General features: G+C 43.4%; 2 protein-coding genes across 2 annotated transcripts; both read left to right on the forward strand.

The window, feature by feature from the left end:
* Positions 1 to 11,020: 11,020 nt before the first annotated feature.
* On the forward strand, positions 11,021 to 12,945 carry LOC119701833 (outer dense fiber protein 3-like). Its single transcript, XM_038138983.1, has 6 exons — positions 11,021 to 11,132; positions 11,252 to 11,452; positions 11,673 to 11,774; positions 12,135 to 12,256; positions 12,610 to 12,747; positions 12,850 to 12,945. Exons 1-6 carry the CDS (start codon positions 11,027 to 11,029, stop codon positions 12,943 to 12,945), a joined length of 765 nt encoding a protein of 254 aa, XP_037994911.1. The 5' UTR covers positions 11,021 to 11,026.
* A 1,500-nt stretch (positions 12,946 to 14,445) lies between these two features.
* On the forward strand, positions 14,446 to 16,451 carry LOC119702157 (outer dense fiber protein 3-like). The gene is made up of 6 exons (XM_038139689.1): positions 14,446 to 14,557; positions 14,682 to 14,882; positions 15,103 to 15,204; positions 15,565 to 15,686; positions 16,108 to 16,245; positions 16,356 to 16,451. The coding sequence occupies exons 1-6, from the start codon at positions 14,452 to 14,454 to the stop codon at positions 16,449 to 16,451; spliced, it is 765 nt and encodes a 254-aa protein (XP_037995617.1). The 5' UTR covers positions 14,446 to 14,451.
* Positions 16,452 to 23,612: the final 7,161 nt, after the last annotated feature.

Below are 23,612 nucleotides of genomic sequence, written 5' to 3' on the forward strand. Positions count from 1 at the left end.
CCAATGAGTACAGTTCAATAAACTGGGGGATCATTCTAAAGAGAACAATACTGTTTGAAAACGTGATTTCTTTCATGTTGACCTAATTCTTCAGAAACCATAACCAAACCTGGCAGTTCTGAGCCATTCTTTTCATCAATCTTATTTATCAAAAGAAAGCCAGAGAATGCTTTTGGGCCTGTGTTCCTCAAGTGCTGATAATTATGTGTATAGACAGCACTGCTTGTACTGCACAGTACATCCAACTACTGAAATTTAAAGGAAGAACCCTGGAGAAGACCTAAGGTATGTGTCCCAGGCAAACACCAAGTATTTCATCCATTAGGATGCATTTTGTTTTTAAAGAAATAACTCTTGTTAATCACTACTGCTCTTTCATTATGGTAGAATCAGTTTTCTTGCTTACTTGAATGTGGAGCTCTTCTAGTGCCTACTTTCCATAAATTAAAATTGGTGCCAATTAGCCATTTATAGGAGACAGACTTGTGATATCTTTTCAAGAAATAAACACATGAGAGCACTGAGGCTTATTTGTGGAAATACATTCCTATATTCCACCTGTTCTAGGTAATGCCAATAACTTATAAAAACACTCTTGCACAGAGACAGATAGGAAATGCTGCTAAGTATGTCTGCATGCATATAGTCTGGTAGTCAGTGAAATGTGTTCCAAAGTCTTGTTACAAAGCAGAATAGTATTTGAATATGCCTATTGAGTAGGCAAAAACAAGTTCATGAGATGCCTTCATTTTCTCACACCTAATATTGGAGAAAAACTTCGGGTTTAACTTAACAAATAGTTTTTACTAGAACACTTGGAGTGTTCAAAAATCAGAAAAAAAACCCAAAACCTGGGCTTTGTTTTTGATATGTGAAAAAAGGTGAATAGGCCCAGAGAGAAAAGAATAAATATCTCATACTGAATCTTTAAAAGTTGGTGGTTTGTCCAGCATTTTCCAGGGTTTTTTTCCCCCCAAGTCTGCAATTTAAAAATCACCAAATATTGGTCAGTTCCTTATTTGGGAGTACTTCTTAAAGTGCTGAATTTTTAAAAACCTGATTTTAATTCTGTGACTGAACACTGTTGTTTAATTGAATGACTGTGATCTTTATAATCAGGCTTCCAATGTAATACATTATATGCATGAATTTTCCTTATATAATGAACCATTAATAGTTACTTGATGAGTATTTCAAGTTACAAAATTTCAAAGAAACTTCAGATTGAAAAAATTAATTCTGATGTAAAGACATGTTGAGAATCTTTCAAACTTTTCAAAGATCTCTAATATTATTAATATTTCATTAAGTGCGCCTGCTAGGAAACATAATATTCCTGAAATAGAAAGACAAAGCAAATGTAAAGAAAATCAAAGCATGTTAATAAAGCTGAAATGAAAATGTACAGAAATCCTGTTTTTCTGATTATCATGCAGGAGCATGTAAAACTGAGGACTAGAATGCAGAGCCACTTCGTGTATTCTTATTATTCTGAACTTTACTATTATGTAGTCCTACACAAGTCAGTAAAGACACATGCATACATGTCAGCTCCAGTTGAAAACACCAATTCTACAAAAAAACTTATGCCTTTAGGTAACAATTAGATGAATTAATTTTACTCATAATATAACTGCTAAACACAGTTATTGAAGATTATTTTCAGGATCTAGACTCACATTAGCAAATCATTACATCTTGAAGTGTTTTTTGAATACATTAGATCTTGTTAAGTCTACTTAGAAGAGTGTTAGGGAGGAGAGAACATGTATTTTTTTAAACTGGACAAGTTTCTTACACATGCTGTCATATTTAGAATACTGTTTCCTGACATAGCACTTTTTTGTTCCTTCAGAATATGACTACTCATTTCAGTAGTCTTCAAATTCACAGGCACATGTCAGTTTCACCAGCTGCTCATTAGTTGGTGAATTTTAAAGAAGGTAGGGAAATGTGGAAAGGCTGTTTCTCAGCGAGTGAATCAAGCGTGCAGTGTGAAGGTAATAATGAGGAAACATAATGGGTTAAGAGCAGAGAACTCCCACACTTAATTCCTTCCTGTTAGATGAGCTCCTTCACAAGAGTGTGATCCTTGTAATGTACACATTTATAGCAGTGTTTCTTATTTTAAAAGAGCTGTGATTCATTGTATGGAGGTGGAGAGAACTGAGTTTTTGCACATTACCAATTTTAGATGAAGAAAAACCCCTTTTTTCCTTGCCTTTGCATTTTTGGTAGAACTTTATGAGACAGAATATTTAAGCATGATGGTTAATTTTATATCAAATTTGATCCTGCCACCAGTTACTTTCTACTTCTGCAGGCTGCTTACTCTGTCACCGAGTATTAGATGTATTACCCACAGAGCAGTAATTACATTTGACACATAATAATTATGGTTTTGATGACAAGAAGGCCTTTTCTTTTCCTGCTTTCATAACATATACTCCTGAAAGTGCTGGCTGAATGAATACAGTTAGTTTAAAAGCACTTGGATTTAAATTGAACCCTGGGACAAAGAAAGAAATGAAAAGAAAGAGTGAGCACATTTGAAAATTCCAGATGATCTCACACAGTCGAGTTTGAAAAGGAAAGAAAGCCTTTAAGTGTTGTTAATGCAAAAGGAGAAAGAGCTGCCGGGCTGCAGCCATGCCAGATCCCCAACAGGAAAGGAGTGCTTTTAAAGTTAATAAACTGAAGGTTTGGAAAAAACGGAGGCTCCTGGCAAGGCCACATAAACTACACAAATGAGTTTCTAATCTTGCCACATGGGCATTTTTCCAACTCTGCACTCTGAGTCACCCCCAGCTGCAGGCCTGGATGAGCAGTTTAATAATCCTTAGCCCTTTTTTCTCTTAAATGATCAGCATCAGAGTATCATGTTTCTGGAGCCTGGAGGCTGTGTGGTATTCAAATAGGGCGAGTTCTTGAAATTCCTCCAAACCTACCTGCAGCAGCTGCCTCTGCCTCTCTGCTGAGGTTAGAAAAGCTGGACTTCCACTTTTTGTTAACTGCCATCATCTTCCTCCCTCATCTCCTCTTGATTTCTCTCAGTGTGCATGGGGCAAAGCCAGGCTAGGAGGATGCAAAGCACTCTTCCTGTCCTTTCTTTTTAAAAAAAAAAAAAGTTAACAAGGCAAGGACAGGGTAATGCCAATGCTAGGAATCTTTCTCTGGAAATTGAGTGGTTGTGAAGGAAACCTGAGCAGAAAAAAAAATGACCTGACTTCTCCCTTGGATCCAAGAGCATCAGCATCAGGGAAGCCTGATGTAAAGGGTATCCCTCCTACTAATGTGAGACCTTCAATCAGCGCCGAGACAATGATGATCAAATTAATGTACTATAAAGCAGCTCTAATTTTAGCCTGGTTTGTTATTGGAAGAGTTTGTAGGGAAGGGTAAAGGGCGGGGGGGGGGGGGGGGGTGAAGGCTGCTACAAATGACTAATGCTGCATTTCAGCCTTCCTAAGCCATATTTAGTGATGTGGGATACAAACACAAGCTCTCAGTACAATTTTTCCTATTTGACTTCTGTTTCCTTTCTTCTGTTCCCTCTCCTGAAGATAGCTGCGGATAGACAGGTATTTACTGCGGGTGCTGCGTGGCAGGCGCACCCAGCTCCCCAGGGCGGATCCCAGCACAGTACATCCAGTGGAACTGGGAATACTACTGAAATTGAAGGGCAGCGCTGTCCGGAGCGTTCCCGTGCGTGGCGCGGCCCCGCGGGCAGCCCCTGTGCCGGGCTGTGCCTGCGCCGGGAGCCACCAGCGACACTCCCCGGGGTTCAGCACCTGAACTGCCCCACCCCGAGCCTGTAGCCTGTTCAGTGTCACCGGCACGTCGTGGTTGCCCCTCTTTGCCTGTTTTGGCCATTGGACTTGCTTGGGAGTCAAAGTTTGAGTTTGTTACCTGAGTGAGGTGGGTTTTGTGTATCTCCATGGCATTCTGCACATCCTGAATTCCTTTTCTGCAGTGAGTCCACACATATACATTAAACTGCAATTCTCTGGGGCTGTCAGAATTGCAGACCAGTCTGAGGCATGGCAGTATGATAAAGTTTTCAGGCCCTGTTTAGTTAAGGCTGAAAATCTGGGACCCAGCCAATCTATACCACTCAGGGCTCTTTTCACAGTCCAAAATGATTTGGCTTAAACATTTCCAACTGTGATGAGGTCTCATTTCAGTGATTATACAGTCATTCACTTTTCCACATCAACATCAAAGTCATTAACAACTGAGTATTATTGCATTGGCTGGAATTCAGTTAAGGACTAGAGGGATGTTGCTCTTTATTAAGATAAATCATTGCCTTGGTTATGTCACCCATGAAATAATCAATTTACTGTGTTGGTTAATTTCCTCCCTCTTTGATCTGTGAATTAAATTCAGCAGATCATTGTTCCACACAACTGCAGTGGAAAGGATGCTTGAAAATAAATGCACCACATTTTCCAATGGTACAAGTCTGGTAACTGTATAAAACAAGACTGCACATGGTCTGATCTATTTCAACACTCTCCTTTGAAAGCTTGAGAGGAAAATGAACCAGTAGCACTGATTTGGGTTATACTCCCTCAAAGTTCCTGAGAAATGAACCAGAGGAAAGAGAAAAATTATCAGAACTGATTCTGAGGTCTTCAGAGGAGTTAGGCTGATTGCCATACCAATGAAAATATTTCTGATTCTGAAGTCTTCAGAGGAGTTAGGCTGATTGCCATACCAAATGAAAATATTTCTATCAAAGCATAAGGCTATTTCTTGATAATTTTCATGAGCTTTGCTTACTGAGATGCTTACTGTAAGGATTTTTTTCAAAAATCCTACTCATAACCAGCCAAATATTAAAAAAAACCCAAACAAAAACAAACAAACAAAAAACCCTAGCACTGATACTGATTGCTATTCCAATGTCCTTTTGCACTGAACTATGCATTCTGAAATTAAACTATGTGTATAAATAAATCCATGTTGACTGGAAATCACTATGCCTATCAATGAGAATCTGATGATGAGAGCCCAAGTCTTACTCCTCATTTTGCAGAATTTCACAGCAGTGTGGGTATTCAAGTCTCACTTTTCTAATATTAAACTCTAACTTTTTAAATTTAAATAATCCATGCTCATTAAAAGCAACAAAGACTTCTTCAGTATTTCTCTAATGTAACTTCAGTTCCATGCTTCTTCTAAAACCTGAGCTGTTCTCTCATGTATGTCCTTTAAACTCAAGACCATGATCCATCATGAGCTTTGAAAAATAGGAACAGCATGTGATGTGGTTTTAAGGTCAGCATCTAATTTTGTTAGACTTTGAGGAAAACAGCATGTAGGTTTCTGGTTGTGCAACCAAGATACAGAATTTCTTCCAAATTTTTACATCTTAAAGCTATATTTATTTAATCTTAAAGATTCTAGAACATGTTGGTGAGAAGAAGTGCTATTATTTTTGAAAGAAAATGCATATAAAAATACTATTGCTAAAATAGTTGAACTAAAATTCCTGATTGAACGAAAAAAAATCACTTTATTTGCTAACTCCAATTCCCATTACATGAGTAAAATATTCTCACTAATTCTCAGGTCAACATTATAAATTAGAGCAATGGATTAAGAAGATATAATACTGTTTCATTATAAGAATCACACCCCCAATTCACTTAAAAATTAATGAAAGCTGATTGCAGATTTGTTTCTATAGCAATTACTTAGAGTGTTTCTCCTCACATTTAACAAAAATTGTGTGTGACTTCATGAAAGAAAAACAATTTGCATTAACAAATTACTTTAGTGCATTTGAAAGTCATCTTCATGAAACAAAATATACCCTAGCTGAGTATGCAGAAGAATGAACACTAATGAAAGTTCAAAGTCAGGACTACCTAGAAATTCATGGTAAATCAGTCAGGATATTCAGAATTTGTGAGGAGGCTTAGTATTGAACAGTTAATTGCAACTGCAGTGAACCCGATTAATGCACAGGGCAATTCTATGTTGCTTAAAAACCTTCTCAGTTAGCAATCAAATTACTATTTTCTAATTAATTGCATTTGTTAGTTTCTACTTGTCAGTTGTTTCATATTCATCATCCTTTTGCCATTAGTTTCCATTTCTAAATGAATCATTCTAAGAGTAGAAAGTAAAAACATTGCTATTCGTCCAGCATGATTTCTTATTTTGTTGACAAGAATGCATAGTAACTGCAAGTTTCTTCAAGCTGTTGTGGAATATTTATTTTTAGTTGCCATGAGGTCATACACTTGGAGTTTTAAGATGACAGAAACTCCTGGTGGAGTTTTGAACACATTTAGCTTTTGTAATTCTGCTTCAGGCAGTAGCAGGCAAGTTAAAGAATCACTGATTGACTTTTATTAACCGATCTGTAAGGCTGATAGGCTCAGGAATGCAATCTATAGACAGATTCTTGAAATACAGCCGAGACAGGAATCTTACAGAAATTCCAAAAATAGGAGGTAATACTCTCCTTGCAAACTATTTTTTTTCCTTAGATAATATTCTTTACTTTATAAGATATTATTCTTTTTCTGCTTTCTATTTGAAAATTTTATCAATAAATCTATGATTATTAAAAACCCCCAAATTACCTATCACAGACTTAATTTCAAGCCTAGACTATTTTACATGAAAATAAAAAAAAAATAATTTTTCCACTAAGGTTACTGAAGAATTAAAGTTAAAATGTTAACTGATGTAAAATTAATGTAATGGTTTCCTTGGTTAAACTAGCTAGAAGCCCAGATGAAGATGTTGCACAGTGAGACTCCTAATCTGTCCTTGGATTATCCCCTTGCTCTGGGGTAAACTGGAGCACAGCTGTACTTGGCATACATTTCTTTCCTGAGTGAGCAGCTTCATTCAGCTCAATAAAGGGTTGAGAGGAAGGGGCCAGAGTTACACCTTTTTCTGGGCTAGCCACCTGTGCAGGGTGGCTAGAAACACAGAAACACAGCCCTGCTATAGAACACATTCTCGCATCCCATGCTGGTTCCCATAGTTATCCCACATATATGATCCCCATGATCTCTCTTGGAGGATCAGAGCTGTACAAGCCAGTTCCTGATTGTATAAACCAGAAGTTATGTGATATCATAGATTTTGATGACTGTGTGATCTCAAATTTTTGTTTTAAAGCTTTGTTTTGGATTTATTAGCTACATGGCACTTATTTAATTACTAGAGCTGTAAATCAAATTAATTTCTCCTATGAACATATAGTTATCATCTACTATTCTAAGGAAAAATGTAATTAATGATTTGGGGTTTATGTTTCTCTTTTATTTTTCATTTTGATGTCAAAAAGCATCTGTCATACTGTTTGGTCCAGCAAGCATTCCACATATGAGTCCCTAGATTGAAGCAGCAGTTCTAAAGTTTTGAAGGGCTTATAGAGACAGCCTCAGGACCTCTAAGTGCATTTACACAATTGACACCAAACATATTAGTGGAATCAATGTCAATGAAAATGCTTAACATTCTTCTTAAAAACAGAGGTACAGCAGGGCCTGAAAATTCTAGTCTGTGTTCTCTGAACAAAAAGAACGCTCATGGTGGGTACTTCTTGCTAGTTCCATGTAATTAAACTTTTGAGTAGTATTTCTTGGCATTGGAGCACTACTGTTAAACATCCACAGTGGAGTGGAACAGAAAAAAGAAAACCAGACAAATTTATCTAAGCATTTTCATTAATTCTTAAGATGACCTTGCTGATGAGAGGTAAAGACTCAAATTCTGTCCCTAACTGAATCAGAGTAGAAAACTGCACAGACATGAAAGCCCTCAAATTTATAGATATTTAAGCCTCCATCTCTTTCAAAATCAAAAGTTAAAACCAGATCAAACTTAATTGCTGACATTTTTAGCATTTCTTCCTTTTATTTGTCAAAAGAAGGCATCATGCGAGGCATACAGTAGAGCTCATACAATTTGATATTTGACTGCATCAGCATGTATTGTGCTGCGAGCTGTGGGTACAGCAGGGATTCTCCACATCACTGAAATTATCTCTGAAACATACAGGTAAAAAATCTGTTATACTAATTTTTGTTTTAATTAAGCCAACTGTGTCACTTCCTAAAGAACACTGTACAAAGATCTTGTAACATGCAGTGAAAATATCTAGGTATCCAGTTATTTGTAAATAATATATCATACACATTAATTACTACTGAAGTGTTTAATTGTTTTAATAGGCCTCTTTTAATTCTGTCATCCTTTTGTGTTGATACAGGCTAAAACTTCCAGCAACATTCTTCCATACTCTCACTAAACACAGATAAGTTACAGCATATCCTTTTAAGAAGTTTGAAATAAAATATGCTAAGTATATTAAAAATGTGCCAGGTATGTTACGCCCACTACCAGCTTCAATAGCAGTAAATTATCCTGTTTTGCAAGTCATTGCCTATTGCTATTCACAGACTATGTGAATAAATTTCTAGCTTTCATTCATTCTAGGCTCTGGAGCCCACTGATGGCAGCTCTGGGAAACAGCCTTTGGGCTGAGGGCTGTCCTCTTCATTTTTTGAATGTTCTCCACAAGAAATGGTTCATGGGGTTGCTATCAGTATGCTCCAGGGTAAATGCCTCCTTCTGTGGGATGCTTCTGGGGTGGCTGTTATCATTGGGCTCCAACTTTAACACCTCCAATCCACTGAAAATCTTCTATCTGTAGCTGTTATCAGTAGTCTTCACAGTTAAAACACCATCACCCAAGAAGACTGTTTACTGGAATGGCTTTTTTTTTTAAGTCTCCAGAGTGAAAACTATGCCCCAAGTCTGGAGGAGAGGCCATCGGTAGGCTCCAAAGCATCATCTAAACAAAACTTATTTGATAGATTTGTGCTGATACAGGACACAGAGGAAAACAGGAGGAAAAAAAATGGATGCAGAAGATTTAGGTGAATGCCACCAAGAACACAAGAACTGGAACTCATCAACTAATGCTGGCATTTCTAAATAATCCAACAAGAAATGTGATTAGCCAGCTAGACTGGTAATGTATTAACTCCTGCCAGTCTTCTCAATATCTGCTTCACCTATGGTAAGAGAGCAGACTCATATATAATTTTGTTAGCGTATAAAAGACTGCAAGCGTTACGAAAACTGCTGGTACTTGACCAGTGGGAGAAAATTCCATCTGAGTGTGCCTTTGAAGTTTAAGTGCCCTTCACTATACAAATCAGCTTGTGTTAAAGGACTCTTATGTCTTCTAAACTGGTTTGCCACTCCACTGTTTTACCTCACCCACAGCATCTCCATTCAAATCACAATTCATATGCTTCAGAATTTATTTCCTAACTGATGCTATATTAACCACAGCCCATGTAGCACAGCAATGGAAGAAAAGCCATAAGGGTCTCAAACCATAAAAACTTGGAGACTGAAAAGCTTTAAGGGTCACTAAACAAAGCATGGGTAATGACTGGTATTACTGACAAAGAGTCATGAAATCTGGGGATGGAAAAACCTAGTGGGAGAACTCATAGTGCAGGCACAGAGATTTACACACTACTGGCAAAATCAGCATAATGAAACTTAACTCTGTCCAACCCTTCCAGGGAAACCTTGAAAGAGTTCATATGTTCCTGAAGCATCAACATTGAAAATCCTGTTGACCATGAACTCCCAAAATAACCTGGAGAAGTGGGCATTAAGGGGAGAAAACTGCTTGAAGACATCACTAGCATCTGAGGAGTGATGCAGAAACTGGGGGCCCCCAAATGGAGAGGCCAGAACAACTGATACTATTGATAGCTTTGCTCTCTCCCTCCCCTCTAATAGTAAGCTCAGAGCACAGAGACCTTGGAAAAGCATCAAAAGATACAAAGCACAAGCTGGGCATTGGACACTATCAATTTCCCAGCTCGTTTCAGGGGATCTCCCATTGTAAATGACTGCAGGTGAAGTAAGCGGCAGTTACAGCTAACTCACACAATTTATTCACCCCCAAAGAAGGGCATTCTTACATCGCTGCTAAATAAGATTAGAAGCTCAGTTGTTGAGCCTGGACAGAAGCTGAGCCACATCAGCTGCTTACTCACCCCTGTCCCCTCAGACCAGGAGTTAAAGGAAGGGCCAAAGCAAGACAAGGGCGAAGTTTGAGACAAAGCCTCTTTAATTCTTCTGGTTCTTGGGGAAGTTGTTTTTTCCCCTCTGCCTAAGTGGTGATGTCAAAAGGATTCTACCCTAGTTTCTAAGGCATGGGGTGAGAATTAGAGTGGGCAGCTCTCAAAGACGCTTTGAGGCAAAAGCCTCTGTCAGCTCTCTCAGCTCCGTGGCAAGCAGTTTAGGCAGACACAACCCATTAGACAAATGCTCTATGCTCAGGCACCACTGGACTAGAAAGGGCTGTACTGAGTCTCTGGGCACATGGGAACAAAAGCAGGTCTGTGTGAGGACAAACTGGGGCTGCCCCACACCAGACTGAGCCAGTTCCATGGCAGGCCCATGCCCAGGCCCAGAGGAGCCCTGCAGGCAATACGGCAGCACTGCAGCATGAACAGCTTAAGGGTCTCAACATCACAGTGGGCTTTGCTCTTCACTGGGTGAGAACAGCCCTTTGCGACATCACCTGGTGATGGACGTCAATGATGATGGATCCACCTAGCAATGGATTATGATGTCACCGAGGGGCTGGCATCCCTTCCTGCACCGCGCCCAGTCAGCGCCACACTCCAGCTGAACAAGCTCGCGTGCAGACGCGCTGGAGGCTACCTCCCAGCCAGGCCAGCGCTGCGCTTCTCCACTGCTGCTGGCCTGGCAGAAAATCATTGCTTGAGGGCACAGCAGGGAGCTCTTGCTGCATCTTTGCTTCTAACTTGCTGCTTCTCTCCATTCCTCCTTTTCTTCCATCTGCTACTTCTTGCTGTTCTTCACTTTCCTTCACTTTCTCTCGTGATGCTAGTTTGCTTTCTTCCTGCTCTGGGCTACAGGAAAGCTCTGTACCAGCGCTGTGTCAGAGAAGCCCTTTGGTAGCTCTCCTGTTTTTCCTGTAGTTTCTCTAGCCACCAGCATGGAGGGACCCTGGGTAGGCACCTGGAGACCTCATCCCCGACGGGGCCCAATCCTTGCAGAATTCAGCACCCCAGGTCCCAAGTACTGGCTCCCTGGATTAACAGGTAAACTAACTATCAGGGGAGGTGATAGCACAGTGCAGCGCAGCACTTGCTTCCACTTAGAAACCTCCTTTCACTACACAGCTGCAGGCGCAGGTCCTTTCACAGGCTTTTTTTCCCAGGTCATATGGCTCATGATCCCACCAGAGACAGAGCCCCTGCATACTCATTTCGAGGGACCAAAGCTCCCTCCACAGATAGCTGCTCACCAGGTCCTCGATACTTCATCCACCCATCCATTACCAAGACTGGGAAGTATGTGTCACCATCAGCACATATGATGGGACGTGGCAAGAGCAAGATTGAGGTCACCCCTGGACCCAGTGAGTAGCAATTTCTGCAGCCCTTCATTCAGGCCAGACAAGCATGCCTTACTGTTGCCCTGTGCCGCTGGGACACAAAGCCCTCTGCTCGTGCCCTGAATGGGCTTCAGAGAGTTCCAGACAGAAAACAAGCAAGACTGAGCACCTCCTCCTGACTTCTCTTTGGCTTGCAGTTAGGTTCCCAGCTTCAGTTCTTTACTTGCCTCCTTCTCTGTCCCAGGTGACTACATCACGGAACTTGCCAACAAACACGTCTACTATACTGCACCAGCGAATCACATGGTGTTCCGGCCCAAGGACTTTAAAAGGTTCCGAACACCAGGTACGGAACTTGGGGAAACAGAAACTCTTACAGCCTGTGTGTCCTCCAGGTAGTGTCTGCAGCTTCTTGAACAGGCCTAGCAAAAAGCCTGGGCAGCAAGCCACAGTGTGTGATCAACAAACTTTTTGCTGTCGCACAGCACCAACTTCTCCCATCTTACAGAAGAACCAGCAGCTCGCTCTGGTTTCAAACAGCCAAGGCACACCACATGCAACAAAAGCCAGAGGCATTGGGATGAGGGGCAGGAGATCCTTCCTGCTTCTCACAGCCAGCTTGGCAGGCTGACTCTCTTCCACTCAGGCAGGCACTGCATCCTTTCCCACAGGACTGACCTACGCTATCTTCCTATTCCTTTTCCAGGTCCTGGCGACTATACCTTGCCCAGGGTTCTGGGACCCCACACAGCGTACACTCATGCTGAACCGTGCTACTCCATGATGGGGAAGAGTAAATACCAGAGTTGTTTTCAAGACCTGGCAAAGGTGAGCTGTGCTTCTCTGTTCTCTCACAGCAGCAGCAGAAGCTCAGCTGCTCTGCTCAGGGCAGAAGCCCAAGAAGCCACAGGGCCTCTGGCTCTGCTATTACCAGTAACACCAACACCTGCAGACCCTCATTTTTCCACACCAGCACATTTGGCACAGTATAGCTCACTGGCACTAAAGGCAATAATCTCCCTCGTCCTCTGGGAAATCTACCTCTCTTCCCAAGGAGCCCTCATTCCCAAGTCTCCAGGCCTCACACACTGCTCCTCTGACCAGCCACCTAAAGCAGCACAGTACTCAGCAAGAATCCACACTTCATCTTATACCCACCAACCTCATTGCTTTTCTTGCAGACGCCAGGTCCTGCGGCATTTGCCAAGGTGGATCTGGACCTCTACAAAACTAGGGCTCCCAAGTTCTCAATGGGACTAAAAACCAAACTTGCTGGGAAGGATCGGTTTCCAGGTCCAGCAGACTACAATACCGGAAAGGTAAGGCAGCCTGCCCACCAATGTGCTATGCTGCACAGCCTTCACTTAAGGACAGCTATGGAGAATGAGGCACCATCTTCACCTCTTTTCTTCCCCTTCCAGATTGCACTGATCAGGGCCCGGGATCCTGCTTACACTTTTGGACTCCGACATTCTCTCTACAAAGCTTCTTTAATACCGGCAACACATCTTGATTAAAGACAGATACCTGAAGAGATCTTTTTCTGTTCCTCCTTTGCAGCAGGGTGTGTGGGTGTGGGCCATTGGCTTCACTCTCTTATGTCTATGCCTCAGTCAAAACATGGCAGGATGAGGGTGAGGGGAAAGCCAAAAGGATATATCCCTGATTGCTAGGGAACAGGGTGGGAATTGGAGTGGGCAGCTCTCACAGGCGCTCCAAGGCAGGAGCCTCTCTCAGCTCTGTGGCCAGCACTTCAGTCTACTCAGCCTCTTACCAATACACTGATAAAATAATTTAAAAATAAAAAAGACAAAAGTGTTAGTTCTGATTGCAAGTAGAAAACTATGAAGTATATGATATGGAATGTTAGTATTTCTGTTTTTAAAGTATTCAGCCAGAGAAACTTTACCAAGAAGTTACCAGGTATCCTATGCCTTGTTCAAGAAGCTATGGAAATGGTCATGAACACCAGTTAGTGTGCTTGGAAACCCCCTACCCTTCCCATCCTAATTTGACTATCAGGATTCCAATCAGTAGATCTCAGTAGATATGGCAAATGATAGTCTTTGTGTAGGAATATTATTGTTGTTATATAACTAGTGAAACCAATCATTGTAAAGGTTACATTTAAGAATGGGCAGATCATGCGTACTATGTAAAAGAACTTATGTAAAAATGACACAGCAGAAAAAGCATAAAAAATGGGTGAATTTTGTTTGCTAATCAGAACAAATTCGGAGGAGTAATCCCCCTTGTTCCTGGCACTGAAATACAGAAGTGTCTCCTTACTCACAACAAATTGGTCTTGGATAAGTTTATTGCACTCTGTTTGGTGAAAAAAGCTCCATGCTCAGGCACCACTGGACTAGAAAGGGCTGTACTGAGTCTCTGGGCACATGGGAACAAAAGCAGGTCTGTGTGAGGACAAACTGGGGCTGCCCCACACCAGACTGAGCCAGTTCCATGGCAGGCCCATGCCCAGGCCCAGAGGAGCCCTGCAGGCAATACGGCAGCACTGCAGCATGAACAGCTTAAGGGTCTCAACATCACAGTGGGCTTCGCTCATCACTGGGTGAGAACAGCCCTTTGAGACATCACCTGGTGATGGACGTCAATGATGATGGATCCGCCTAGCAATGGATTATGATGTCACCGAGGGGCTGGCATCCCTTCCTGCACCGCGCCCAGTCAGCGCCACACTCCAGCTGAGCAAATTTGTGTGTAGATGCGCCGGAGGCTACCTCCCAGCCAGGCCAGCGCTGCATTCTACGCCAACAATTACTGCTGGAGGGCACAGCAGGAGTTTTTTGCTGCATCTTTGCTTCCAACTTGCTGCTTCTCTCCATTCCTCCTTTTCTTCCATCTGCTACTTCTTGCTGTTCTTCACTTTCCTTCACTTTCTCTCGTGATGCTAGTTTGCTTTCTTCCTGCTCTGGGCTACAGGAAAGCTCTGTACCAGCGCTGTGTCAGAGAAGCCCTTTGGTAGCTCTCCTGTTTTTCCTGTAGTTTCTCTAGCCACCAGCATGGAGGGACCCTGGGTAGGCACCTGGAGACCTCATCCCCGACGGGGCCCAATCCTTGCAGAATACACTACCCCAGGTCCCAAGTACGGGCTCCCTGGGTTAACAGGTAAACTAACTATCAGGGGAGGCAGTGGGAGTGGGAGGCACGGCACAGCACTTGCTTCCACTTAGAAACCTCCTTTCACTACACAGCTGCAGGCGCAGGTCCTTTCACAGGCTTTTTTTCCCAGGTCATATGGCCCATGATCCCACCAAAGACAGAGCCCCTGCATACTCATTTCGAGGGACCAAAGCTCCCTCCGCAGCAACCTGCTCACCAGGTCCTCGGTACTTCATCGAATCATCCATTACCAAGACTGGGAAGCAGGTGGCTCCATCAGCACTTGTGACAGCACGTCCCAAGAGCAAGATTTTGGTCACCCCTGGACCCAGTGAGTAGCAATTTCTGCAGCCCTTCATTCAGGCCAGACAAGCATGCCTTACTGTTGCCCTGTGCCGCTGGGACACAAAGCCCTCTGCTCGTGCCCTGAATGGGCTTCAGAGAGTTCCAGACAGAAAACAAGCAAGACTGAGCACCTCCTCCTGACTTCTCTTTGGCTTGCAGTTAGGTTCCCAGCTTCAGTTCTTTACTTGCCTCCTTCTCTGTCCCAGGTGACTACACCACGGATCCTGCCAACAAACACGTCTACTATACTGCACCGGCGAATAGCCTGGCGTCCCGACCAAAGGACTTAAAAGGTTCCCGAACACCAGGTACGGAACTTGGGGAAACAGAAACTCTTACAGCCTGTGTGTCCTCCAGGTAGTGTCTGCAGCTTCTTGAACAGGCCTAGCAAAAAGCCTGGGCAGCAAGCCACAGTGTGTGATCAACAAACCTTTTGCTGTCGCACAGCACCAACTTCTCCCATCTTACAGAAGAACCAGCAGCTCGCTCTGGTTTCAAACAGCCAAGGCACACCACATGCAACAAAAGCCAGAGGCATTGGGATGAGGGGCAGGAGATCCTTCCTGCTTCTCACAGCCAGCTTGGCAGGCTGACTCTCTTCCACTCAGGCAGGCACTGCATCCTTTCCCACAGGACTGACCTACGCTATCTTCCTATTCCTTTTCCAGGTCCTGGCACCTACACCTTGCCCAGGATTCTGGGACCCCACACAGCATACACTCATGCTGAACCGTGCTACTCCATGACGGGGAAGAGTAAATACCAGAGTTGTTTTCAAGACCTGGCAAAGGTGAGCTGTGCTTCTCTGTTCTTTCACAGCAGCAGCAGAAGCTCAGCTGCTCTGCTCAGGGCAGAAGGGCCCCAGTGCCGGCCGTATCCCCATATAACACACGCTTCCCTGCACCTGCAGCAAAGGACAAGAAGCCACAGGGCCTCTGGCTCTGCTATTATCAGTAACACCAACACCTGCAGACCCTCATTTTTCCACACCAGCACATTTGGCACAGTATAGCTCACTGGCACGAAAGGCAATAATCTCCCTCGTCCTCTGGGAAATCTACCTCTCTTCCCAAGGAGCCCTCATTCCCAAGTCTCCAGGCCTCACACACTGCTCCTCTGACCAGCCACCTAAAGCAGCACAGTACTCATGGACACTCAGCAAGAATCCACACTTCGTCTTGTACCCACCAACCTCATTGCTTTTCTTGCAGACGCCAGGTCCTGCGGCATTTGACAAGGTGGATATGGACATCTACAAAAGCAGGGCTCCCAAGTTCTCAATGGGACTAAAAACCAAACTTCCTGGAAAGGGATCATTTCCAGGTCCAGCAGAATACAGCCTGGGAAAGGTAAGGCAGCCTGCCCACCAATGTGCTATGCTGCACAGCCTTCACTTAAGGACAGCTATGGAGAATGAGGCACCATCTTCACCTCTTTTCTTCCTAATTTCCTCTTCCAGTTGTCAGTTACCAAGACCCGGGATCCTGCCTTCAGTTTTGGACTCCGACATTCTCTCTACAAAGCTTCTTTAGTACCTGAAACACATATTGATTAAAGACAGATACCTGAAGAAATCTTTTTCTCTTCTTCCTTTGTGGCAGGGTGGGGTTAGGTGTGCGTTGCTGTGTACCATTTGCTTCACTCTCTCATGTCTATGCCTCAGTCAAAACATGGCAGGATGAGGGTGAGGGGAGAGCAGCGAGGTAACAGCATGAGCCAGGCTGACATCTCCAACAGCACCATTCCACCTAACCAGGGCAAAACACTGTGAAAGCTTTCCAGTCCTGCCTTATACACTCTCACCCCATGGCCCATGCTGGCCTCAAGGAGAAAGCCCATCTCAGTGTCCTCTTTTTCAGTGCACATAGGTGGCACCTGCCCAAGGTTGTGCCCAGAAACACATCTGCCCTGCATATTCTCTTGCCACAGGCAGGGGCTCATTTCCACAGGCAAGTCCCTGGGCCACTGAGAGCTAAGGAGAAAGAACCATTATTCCTAGTCTGAAAATGGAATCATCATAGGATCCTGCAAGAGCCCAGGTGGGAAGGGACCTTGGAAGGTGACCTCACCCAGCCCTCGTGTGGGAGAGGCAGCCTGGAAGAGACTAGCCGGCACCTTACCAACCTCGAACTTGATTGTGGCCAGTGATGGGACTCTGCTGTGCCCTGGGGAGGCTGTTTCTCCTCTCTGGCTAAGTGGTGATGCCAGAAGGAGATATCCCTGATTGCTAGGGAACAGAGTGGGAATTGGAGCGGGGAGCTCTCACAGGCGCTCCAAGGCAGGAGCCTCTCTCAGCTCTGTGGCCAGCTCTTCAGTCAGACTCAACCCATCAGACAAAACCCCTGTGCTCAGGTACCATTGGACTGGAAAGGGCCGTGCTGTGTGTCTGTGCGTGGGGAAGAAGCAGGTCTTTGTGAGGACAAACTGGGGCCGCCCCACCGGGGCTGACCGAGCCAGTTCCGTGGCAGCCCCATGCCCAGCCCCAGCGGAGCCCCGCAGGCAACACGGCAGCGCTGCAGCACGGACCGACGGCGGCTGGCCCCAACCTCCGCCGGCAGCGTTCGGGTGCTGGCTGACCCGAGGGAAAGGCTGCCTGTGCCAGACTGCGGGCAGGCGGAAGGCAAATTCCCGGGAGCGAGACACACAGTCCCGCCGCGTCCTCTGCGGACAGGCGTGCCCCGGTAGGCCTTTTGCGGCGGTGCCGAGCTGGAACACGGTGTGTCGAGGAGCTGCAGCGTCGGGAGCTTGGGCAGAGCGGGGCCAGGCTGGAACACGGTGTGTCGAGGAGCAGCAGCGTCGAGAGCTTGGGCAGAGCGGGGCCAGGCGCTTCTGAGCGCGGCTCCGGCCAGGAGCCGGCAGCCATGGGAGTCGCAGCTCCGACTGCGAAAGGGGAGCAGTGGGTGGGTGGATAGTGAGGTTTAATTTTCTCACTATTTGAATAAACAGCAGTAAATTGCACTAATTTCCTCCAGCCGAATCCGTTTCACGCGTCGTTATCTCAGTTCGCGAGCTTTTACACCTTGTTTATCGTTCCTGTTTTCCTGGTGAGGAGGGGCCGCGGGGATCTTGATTGCCTGAGGCTCCTCTCAGTCGAACCCCGAGCAGGCATCTTCCTTGTCAGGGCTTCAGGTGTCCTTCACTTCATTTTGAAATGTCTGTGGTTAATAGGAACTAAACTAAACTATAGGTTAATAGGTTAATATGTGGTTAATAGGAACTAAACTAAACTAAACTAAACTATTTTAACTAAACTTACATGAAGATCGAAGTGAGTTAGAAAGATTACAGGAGAACACAAAATTAGAATAGGAAAATATTTGTTGAAAGTTGCTGTTGTAGGGGAGGGACAAAGGCAAATGAAGCTTTCGTTAGTAGACTGGATATTCAGTCCTTTGTGGTGCAAGAAAATATTATAACTTGTTTTTTTAATCTACAAAAGAAACTCTGTCCTACCTGTGTTCACAGACGAGGTCAGTGATGCTGTGCACTATGGGAACAGTGCTGAGGCAGCAGTGAACAGATTTTGTTCGGGACAGGTTTTGTGCCCCCATGAGTAAGGTGTGCTTGTCTCACCTGGAAGAAAGGCTGGAGAAATGGTAGTCAGGGTGACCTCGGTCTTCGTATTGGGATAGCTACAGATGTGCAGTGCTGGAGCTGAGTCATTCCTATTCACAATGATGCAGGGGTGAATGTAGTGCTGAGTACCTGCAGAGCAGCTGTCTGTGATGGAGTGTTTGGCTCCTTGCAACTTGTAAGTGTTAAACTTACAGTTTGTTAAGTGGAAGCAGCAGATGTGCTCTGATCCCCCAGCTGTTCTCTCCCCCTTCTTCCCCTGCCCCATCCTTCATTATTTCTGGTTTACCTATCATCTCAGGGATTGTATAGGTGAATCCCAGGGTGCTGAACTCTGCCCTGATGTGGCCGCATGGGTGATGAAACCCCCACATGCCCATCCAGGCTCCATCCATGTTGGTGGCTACAAAGCCTATGACAAGAATAGGAGCCTGGGGCCACAGCGCTGCCTGGCCCAGTGCCACACGAGAGCTTGCTCTGACAGGTCTTCTCCTATTTTCTCTTATTTCCAGAAGGTTTAAGGGTGATGCCCTCTGCTCAGCACTCATCAGGCCTCATTCAGGCATTCTGTCCTCTTTGGGTTCCTGGAGACAGGCTGGCAAACTTAAGAGCCTCAGGGTTAGGCTGGGAAGGTCTGTGTTGATGGGACTGGTTCAGAATGGAGTAGAGGAAGTCTTGGTGCACCTCACAACTTGGTGTGTATGGGTAAGGCACCTAATATATTTTCCACTTGAAAACACAACAAGCAGACCTTGATGATGTCTGCAAGGCAGAAACATGCAATGAGAGAAAAAACAATGTGATTTTTTGTTTATCTAAAAGCTGTATGTTCTTGTAGTTTTGAGTCACATAATATGAATGCAAATTTGCATGCCTCAGACTTCTGTTTCATGTCTTATTTTTCAGTGGTCCCTTAATGTTTTTGTTTTTTTTTCTGGAGAGGATGATCTGAGCCTGGTGTTTGTAAGCAGAATTTTCTGCTGAAGATAACGTTTAGGAAGAACACCTCTATGCTGCCACTTTGGGAGTTTGACAGCCTCAGCGTGCAAATGAAGGCAAGAGAGGCCTTTCCCCAGAGTGCAGAAGAAATGGAGAAGACTCCCCTGTGCATTTCAGGTCATGCAAAAAATAGCTGGATGCCAGCCACAGATGCAGTGTGTTTTCAGACTTCTCCCCAGTAAGTAAATATAGATAAATTCTCCATACATTGGAACTACCAGCCTGCTTAGCAACAATCAAAATGCTGGTGGGTCCAATAAGTTATTTTCATGTTTAAGTGCATCTTAGTTTTAGGGAAGAGTTATTGATAGGGAATTCGTCAAAAACATTAGGGACAGTGTTATTAGATTACAGTCTTAATGACGGGAAAGCAAACGGCATGTGCACTCTAACACACTGAATCTCAACCACCCAAAAGGCAAGGCCCAAGACAACTAACTCTATTCCTGAGACTGCGACTTGTGATTGATCTGGGTTGGTGAGTTTTCTGAGCATTAACCTGAATAATTTAAATATTTCCAGATTGAAAAGCTTTTTGTAGTCAGAAAATCTGCCAGTCCTCTTTAAGAGAAGCCTGTGTAGTTCACTTGTTATGGATTTGCTTGTTCTGTAAAAGTTTACAGAGAAGAATCTTTATCACAACTCTGTTTTGTTTTCTATAGTTGTTTTTGGACATGCATGACAGAGAGAATTGCTCTCTGTCTCTGATTTTAGACTAAAATGTAATGAGATGGTGTATCCACTTTAATATATTCCTACATTTGAGGATAAAGGATAAGCTATGTTAGACTCCAGGAAAAAACCCAAACAAAACCAAACATCCTTATTCCATCTTCATTTTTTCTCTGGAAGGGATTTAAGGACTCTGGCCATCTGGATGTCTGGCAACTCAGTCAGAGCTGTGGCTACTGTGTGTGTGCAGATTAACTGTGTAGCACATGCACAGTAAGTCCAATGTGTCCAGTACACATCAGACCTGCTGCACATGTGCTGCACAGATGGTCCGTGCATACACAGTAAATCAGCTATGATAAGCCTACTGCGCATATGCAAACCATCTGTGCATTGCACATATGTATATTTTTGCATGGGAAATCCCTAGTCAGAGCATGAAAGGTTGTGGCAGAGAGGAACTCCAGTGGTAGAGAGACCGTGAGAGAGTCTGACAGTGGCATAAATTAAAGCAGTTCCTTGCCTGTTTTTGCTCATGTCTGGGCCAAAGCTGCAAATAAGTTCCTCAGAATCAGAAAATGTGACTAGCTGCTTAACAGTTTCAGTTGCTGTAACAATTGGCTGTAGGAGAGAATCTGTATCAAAACCATTAGTTTTAAAGGCAGTGATTATCAGCTAGAATTGCAGCTAGTTTGTCAGGTAGCTCAAAGTGAACAGGGTCTGGTATTTTACTTATCCAATAAAATAATGATGCTTATGATGCAGGCCTCAGGGGTATGTTTAGCCAATTGTCTTTCCTTTATTTCCCAGTAATCCTTTTGCTTCTCATCTAATATTTAACATTTTTACATAGGCTGTTTGAGCCTGACAAGGATGCTTACTGGTTAGTACATAGGCACAGTTTACATATCTGTAGAAAAATATTATCTTTTCAGTCTATATGCAAGTTATTGCCTATTATGTTTATGGTAAATCTTTAAATCCCAGTTCTGACAATGGCAAGTAGGCTCTTTAAACTAAGTCTGTTATAGGTCTATCTCTACTGAGTTCTAATGGTCTGAAGCTGAAGAACCCCTTTTTTATCTCACAAGGCATCACTGCTCACCTAACCAACACACACTTGAGGGAAGAGATACCTTCACAGGCTTGAGAAATGGGCCATTGTGAACCTCCTGAAGTTCAACAAGGCCAAGTGAAAGGTCTGGATTGCAGCTATCATCATTTTCAATGCAGGCTTGGTGGTGAATGGATTGAGAGCAGCACTGCAGAGAAGGACCTAGGTATACCGCTGCATCAAAAATTAGGTATGAGCCAGTGATGTCTGTATGCAGCCCAGAAAGCAAATTTTACCCTGAGCTTCATAAAAAGAAGTGTGTTGCTCACTGGGCTCAGGCTTACCTCCACTGCAGCCCTTTGCACTGTTGTATCTGTCCAGCCCACTCTAAATAGCTTGTTCATTTCCTCCCAACCCTCTCACCAAACAAGTCCAAGCGTTACCCATCTGAATTTCCAGCCTCAAATGCCCAGTATATACCTCCTCTAACAAGCCATATTCCTTAATTAATATTCTCTCCCATTCCCACTCCTACCTGTCTATGCTTAATGTTATATTTCTGCTTTTATTCCTGGTTTCTCATTGAAAATTGTCAATAGCTATATGCAGTGAATTTATCCCTACTTTTGTTCTGAGAAGAGCTGTAACTTTCTTGATCGGGAACTTCCAGAAAAAATCAGCTTCAATCAAATACTATCAAGGCCAGGCTTTACAAGTTTATTAATACAGTAATAACACTAATGTGTAGTAAATCATATGAAGTCAATTCTTGAAGTGCTGAATTCCACTACGCTGTAAATAATCCATTGAATGAAAGGGAAATACCCAAGTGAACAAAAGAGGCAGAATTTTTCTGTAATTCAAATTAGAACCATATACCTCAGAGTTGGACTGATTTTGAAAGAAGATGCTGGAAATGTGATAAAAGTGCAACAAACAATAAAGTGTGACATATGAAGTGATCTATCATTTCTAGTCAGAGTTCCAGCCTCAGTAAGCTGCAAGATAGATGGGACACTAAAAGAGAAAGAAAAAAAGATAAATAAAGGAAGGCCCTGAGGAAAGGAGGATAGGGATAGGGTTAGGAAAATTGTAGATTATTTGAGGCCATCTCCTTGACCCTAGCCTACCTCCACTGGTGCAACCACTGGTCAGGGTGAAGTAAAGCTGACAATAGCTATTCATCATACTATAGACTTGAATGTAAAATGAAAACCACAACTACCTCGTATGATACAAGTACATACAGGAGAGGATTAAATCAGTGAAAGATGTTGTCCCAAAGCAAAATAGGAATTCCTATTAAATTCAGCTCTTACTCGAAGGAGTGATTTTTCCCTGCCTTAAGCATGCAATACACCCTCGTCGTCAGGTGTGTTGAAATTCCACAGGAGTTTCTTGACCCACCCCTCCAATTAATTTTGTCATCAAAGCTGCATAATGTTCCCATGAATGATTTGCTTTCAAAGATGAGCAAATTATGTACAGTGAGGAAAAATAGGAGTTATTTGCTTTCAGAGAGACTCCTTGGTTTTCTCATCTTTGTTCACTTCAAAAGCTGGTTAATGGTTTTAATTTTTTTTTGCCTGAATAAAGGAATCAAAAAAGTATCATCCTGAGAACACCTGACATTTCTTCCTGCAAAATCTTCTTCCTTGAAAGGCAGAAGTACAGCAGGTAACAGATCATAGTCAAGAATTTCTGCAGCTGGGCTGATACATAAAAGTAAAAGAGCTCCTTTATAAAAAAAAAAAACAACCAAACACCTCTGTTCCTCCTGTTTTTTAGCATCCCTAAAGGAGGAAAATTCAACATCAAGTGTCACAGTACCTTGGTGTAAACATCTCAAAACAGTCCATTAATCTTGGCTAACAAAACACACATTTTTCAAATTTCTCAAGGCTGTGCTGCAATCCTGGGCCATTCTTGGGAACATCATAAAAAAAAGTGTGTGCACATGTATGCACACATTCTTTGAATGACCCCTTCATTCTTCAAAGAATGGGATTGTCCATAAATTTCTGCTCTTTGTACTAAAGTACATTAATTAAAAATATCTGGTTAATGTGACCTTGCTATTTTCAGACCTGCCAAATGGATTATCCGTATACAACTACAGCTTCACTCTTTAAACTAAATCTGTCTTAAAATAACTGCAACGCCTTCCCTTCCTTCCTTTAGCCCTAAAAATAACAATTGTCACAACCAAAGAACACAGCAGTACTTCAGTTATTTGTCACAAATCACTCACAGACAACAGCTTCAGTTCCTTGTTATAATTGGACAGTGAAAATGTTGAAGGGTTTCTAAAATAGAGGTGTCGGCCCCTTTGATTGACAGGTACCATGGAACTGCAGTCTGTCCAACCTTCTTCCCAAAGCTGAGATCTCCTTCAAAACCTTAGGAAAATTTTTATAC

The sequence above is a fragment of the Motacilla alba genome, chromosome 5 (genome assembly GCF_015832195.1).
Source record: "Motacilla alba alba isolate MOTALB_02 chromosome 5, Motacilla_alba_V1.0_pri, whole genome shotgun sequence".
NCBI classification, from domain to species: Eukaryota; Metazoa; Chordata; class Aves; order Passeriformes; family Motacillidae; genus Motacilla; species Motacilla alba.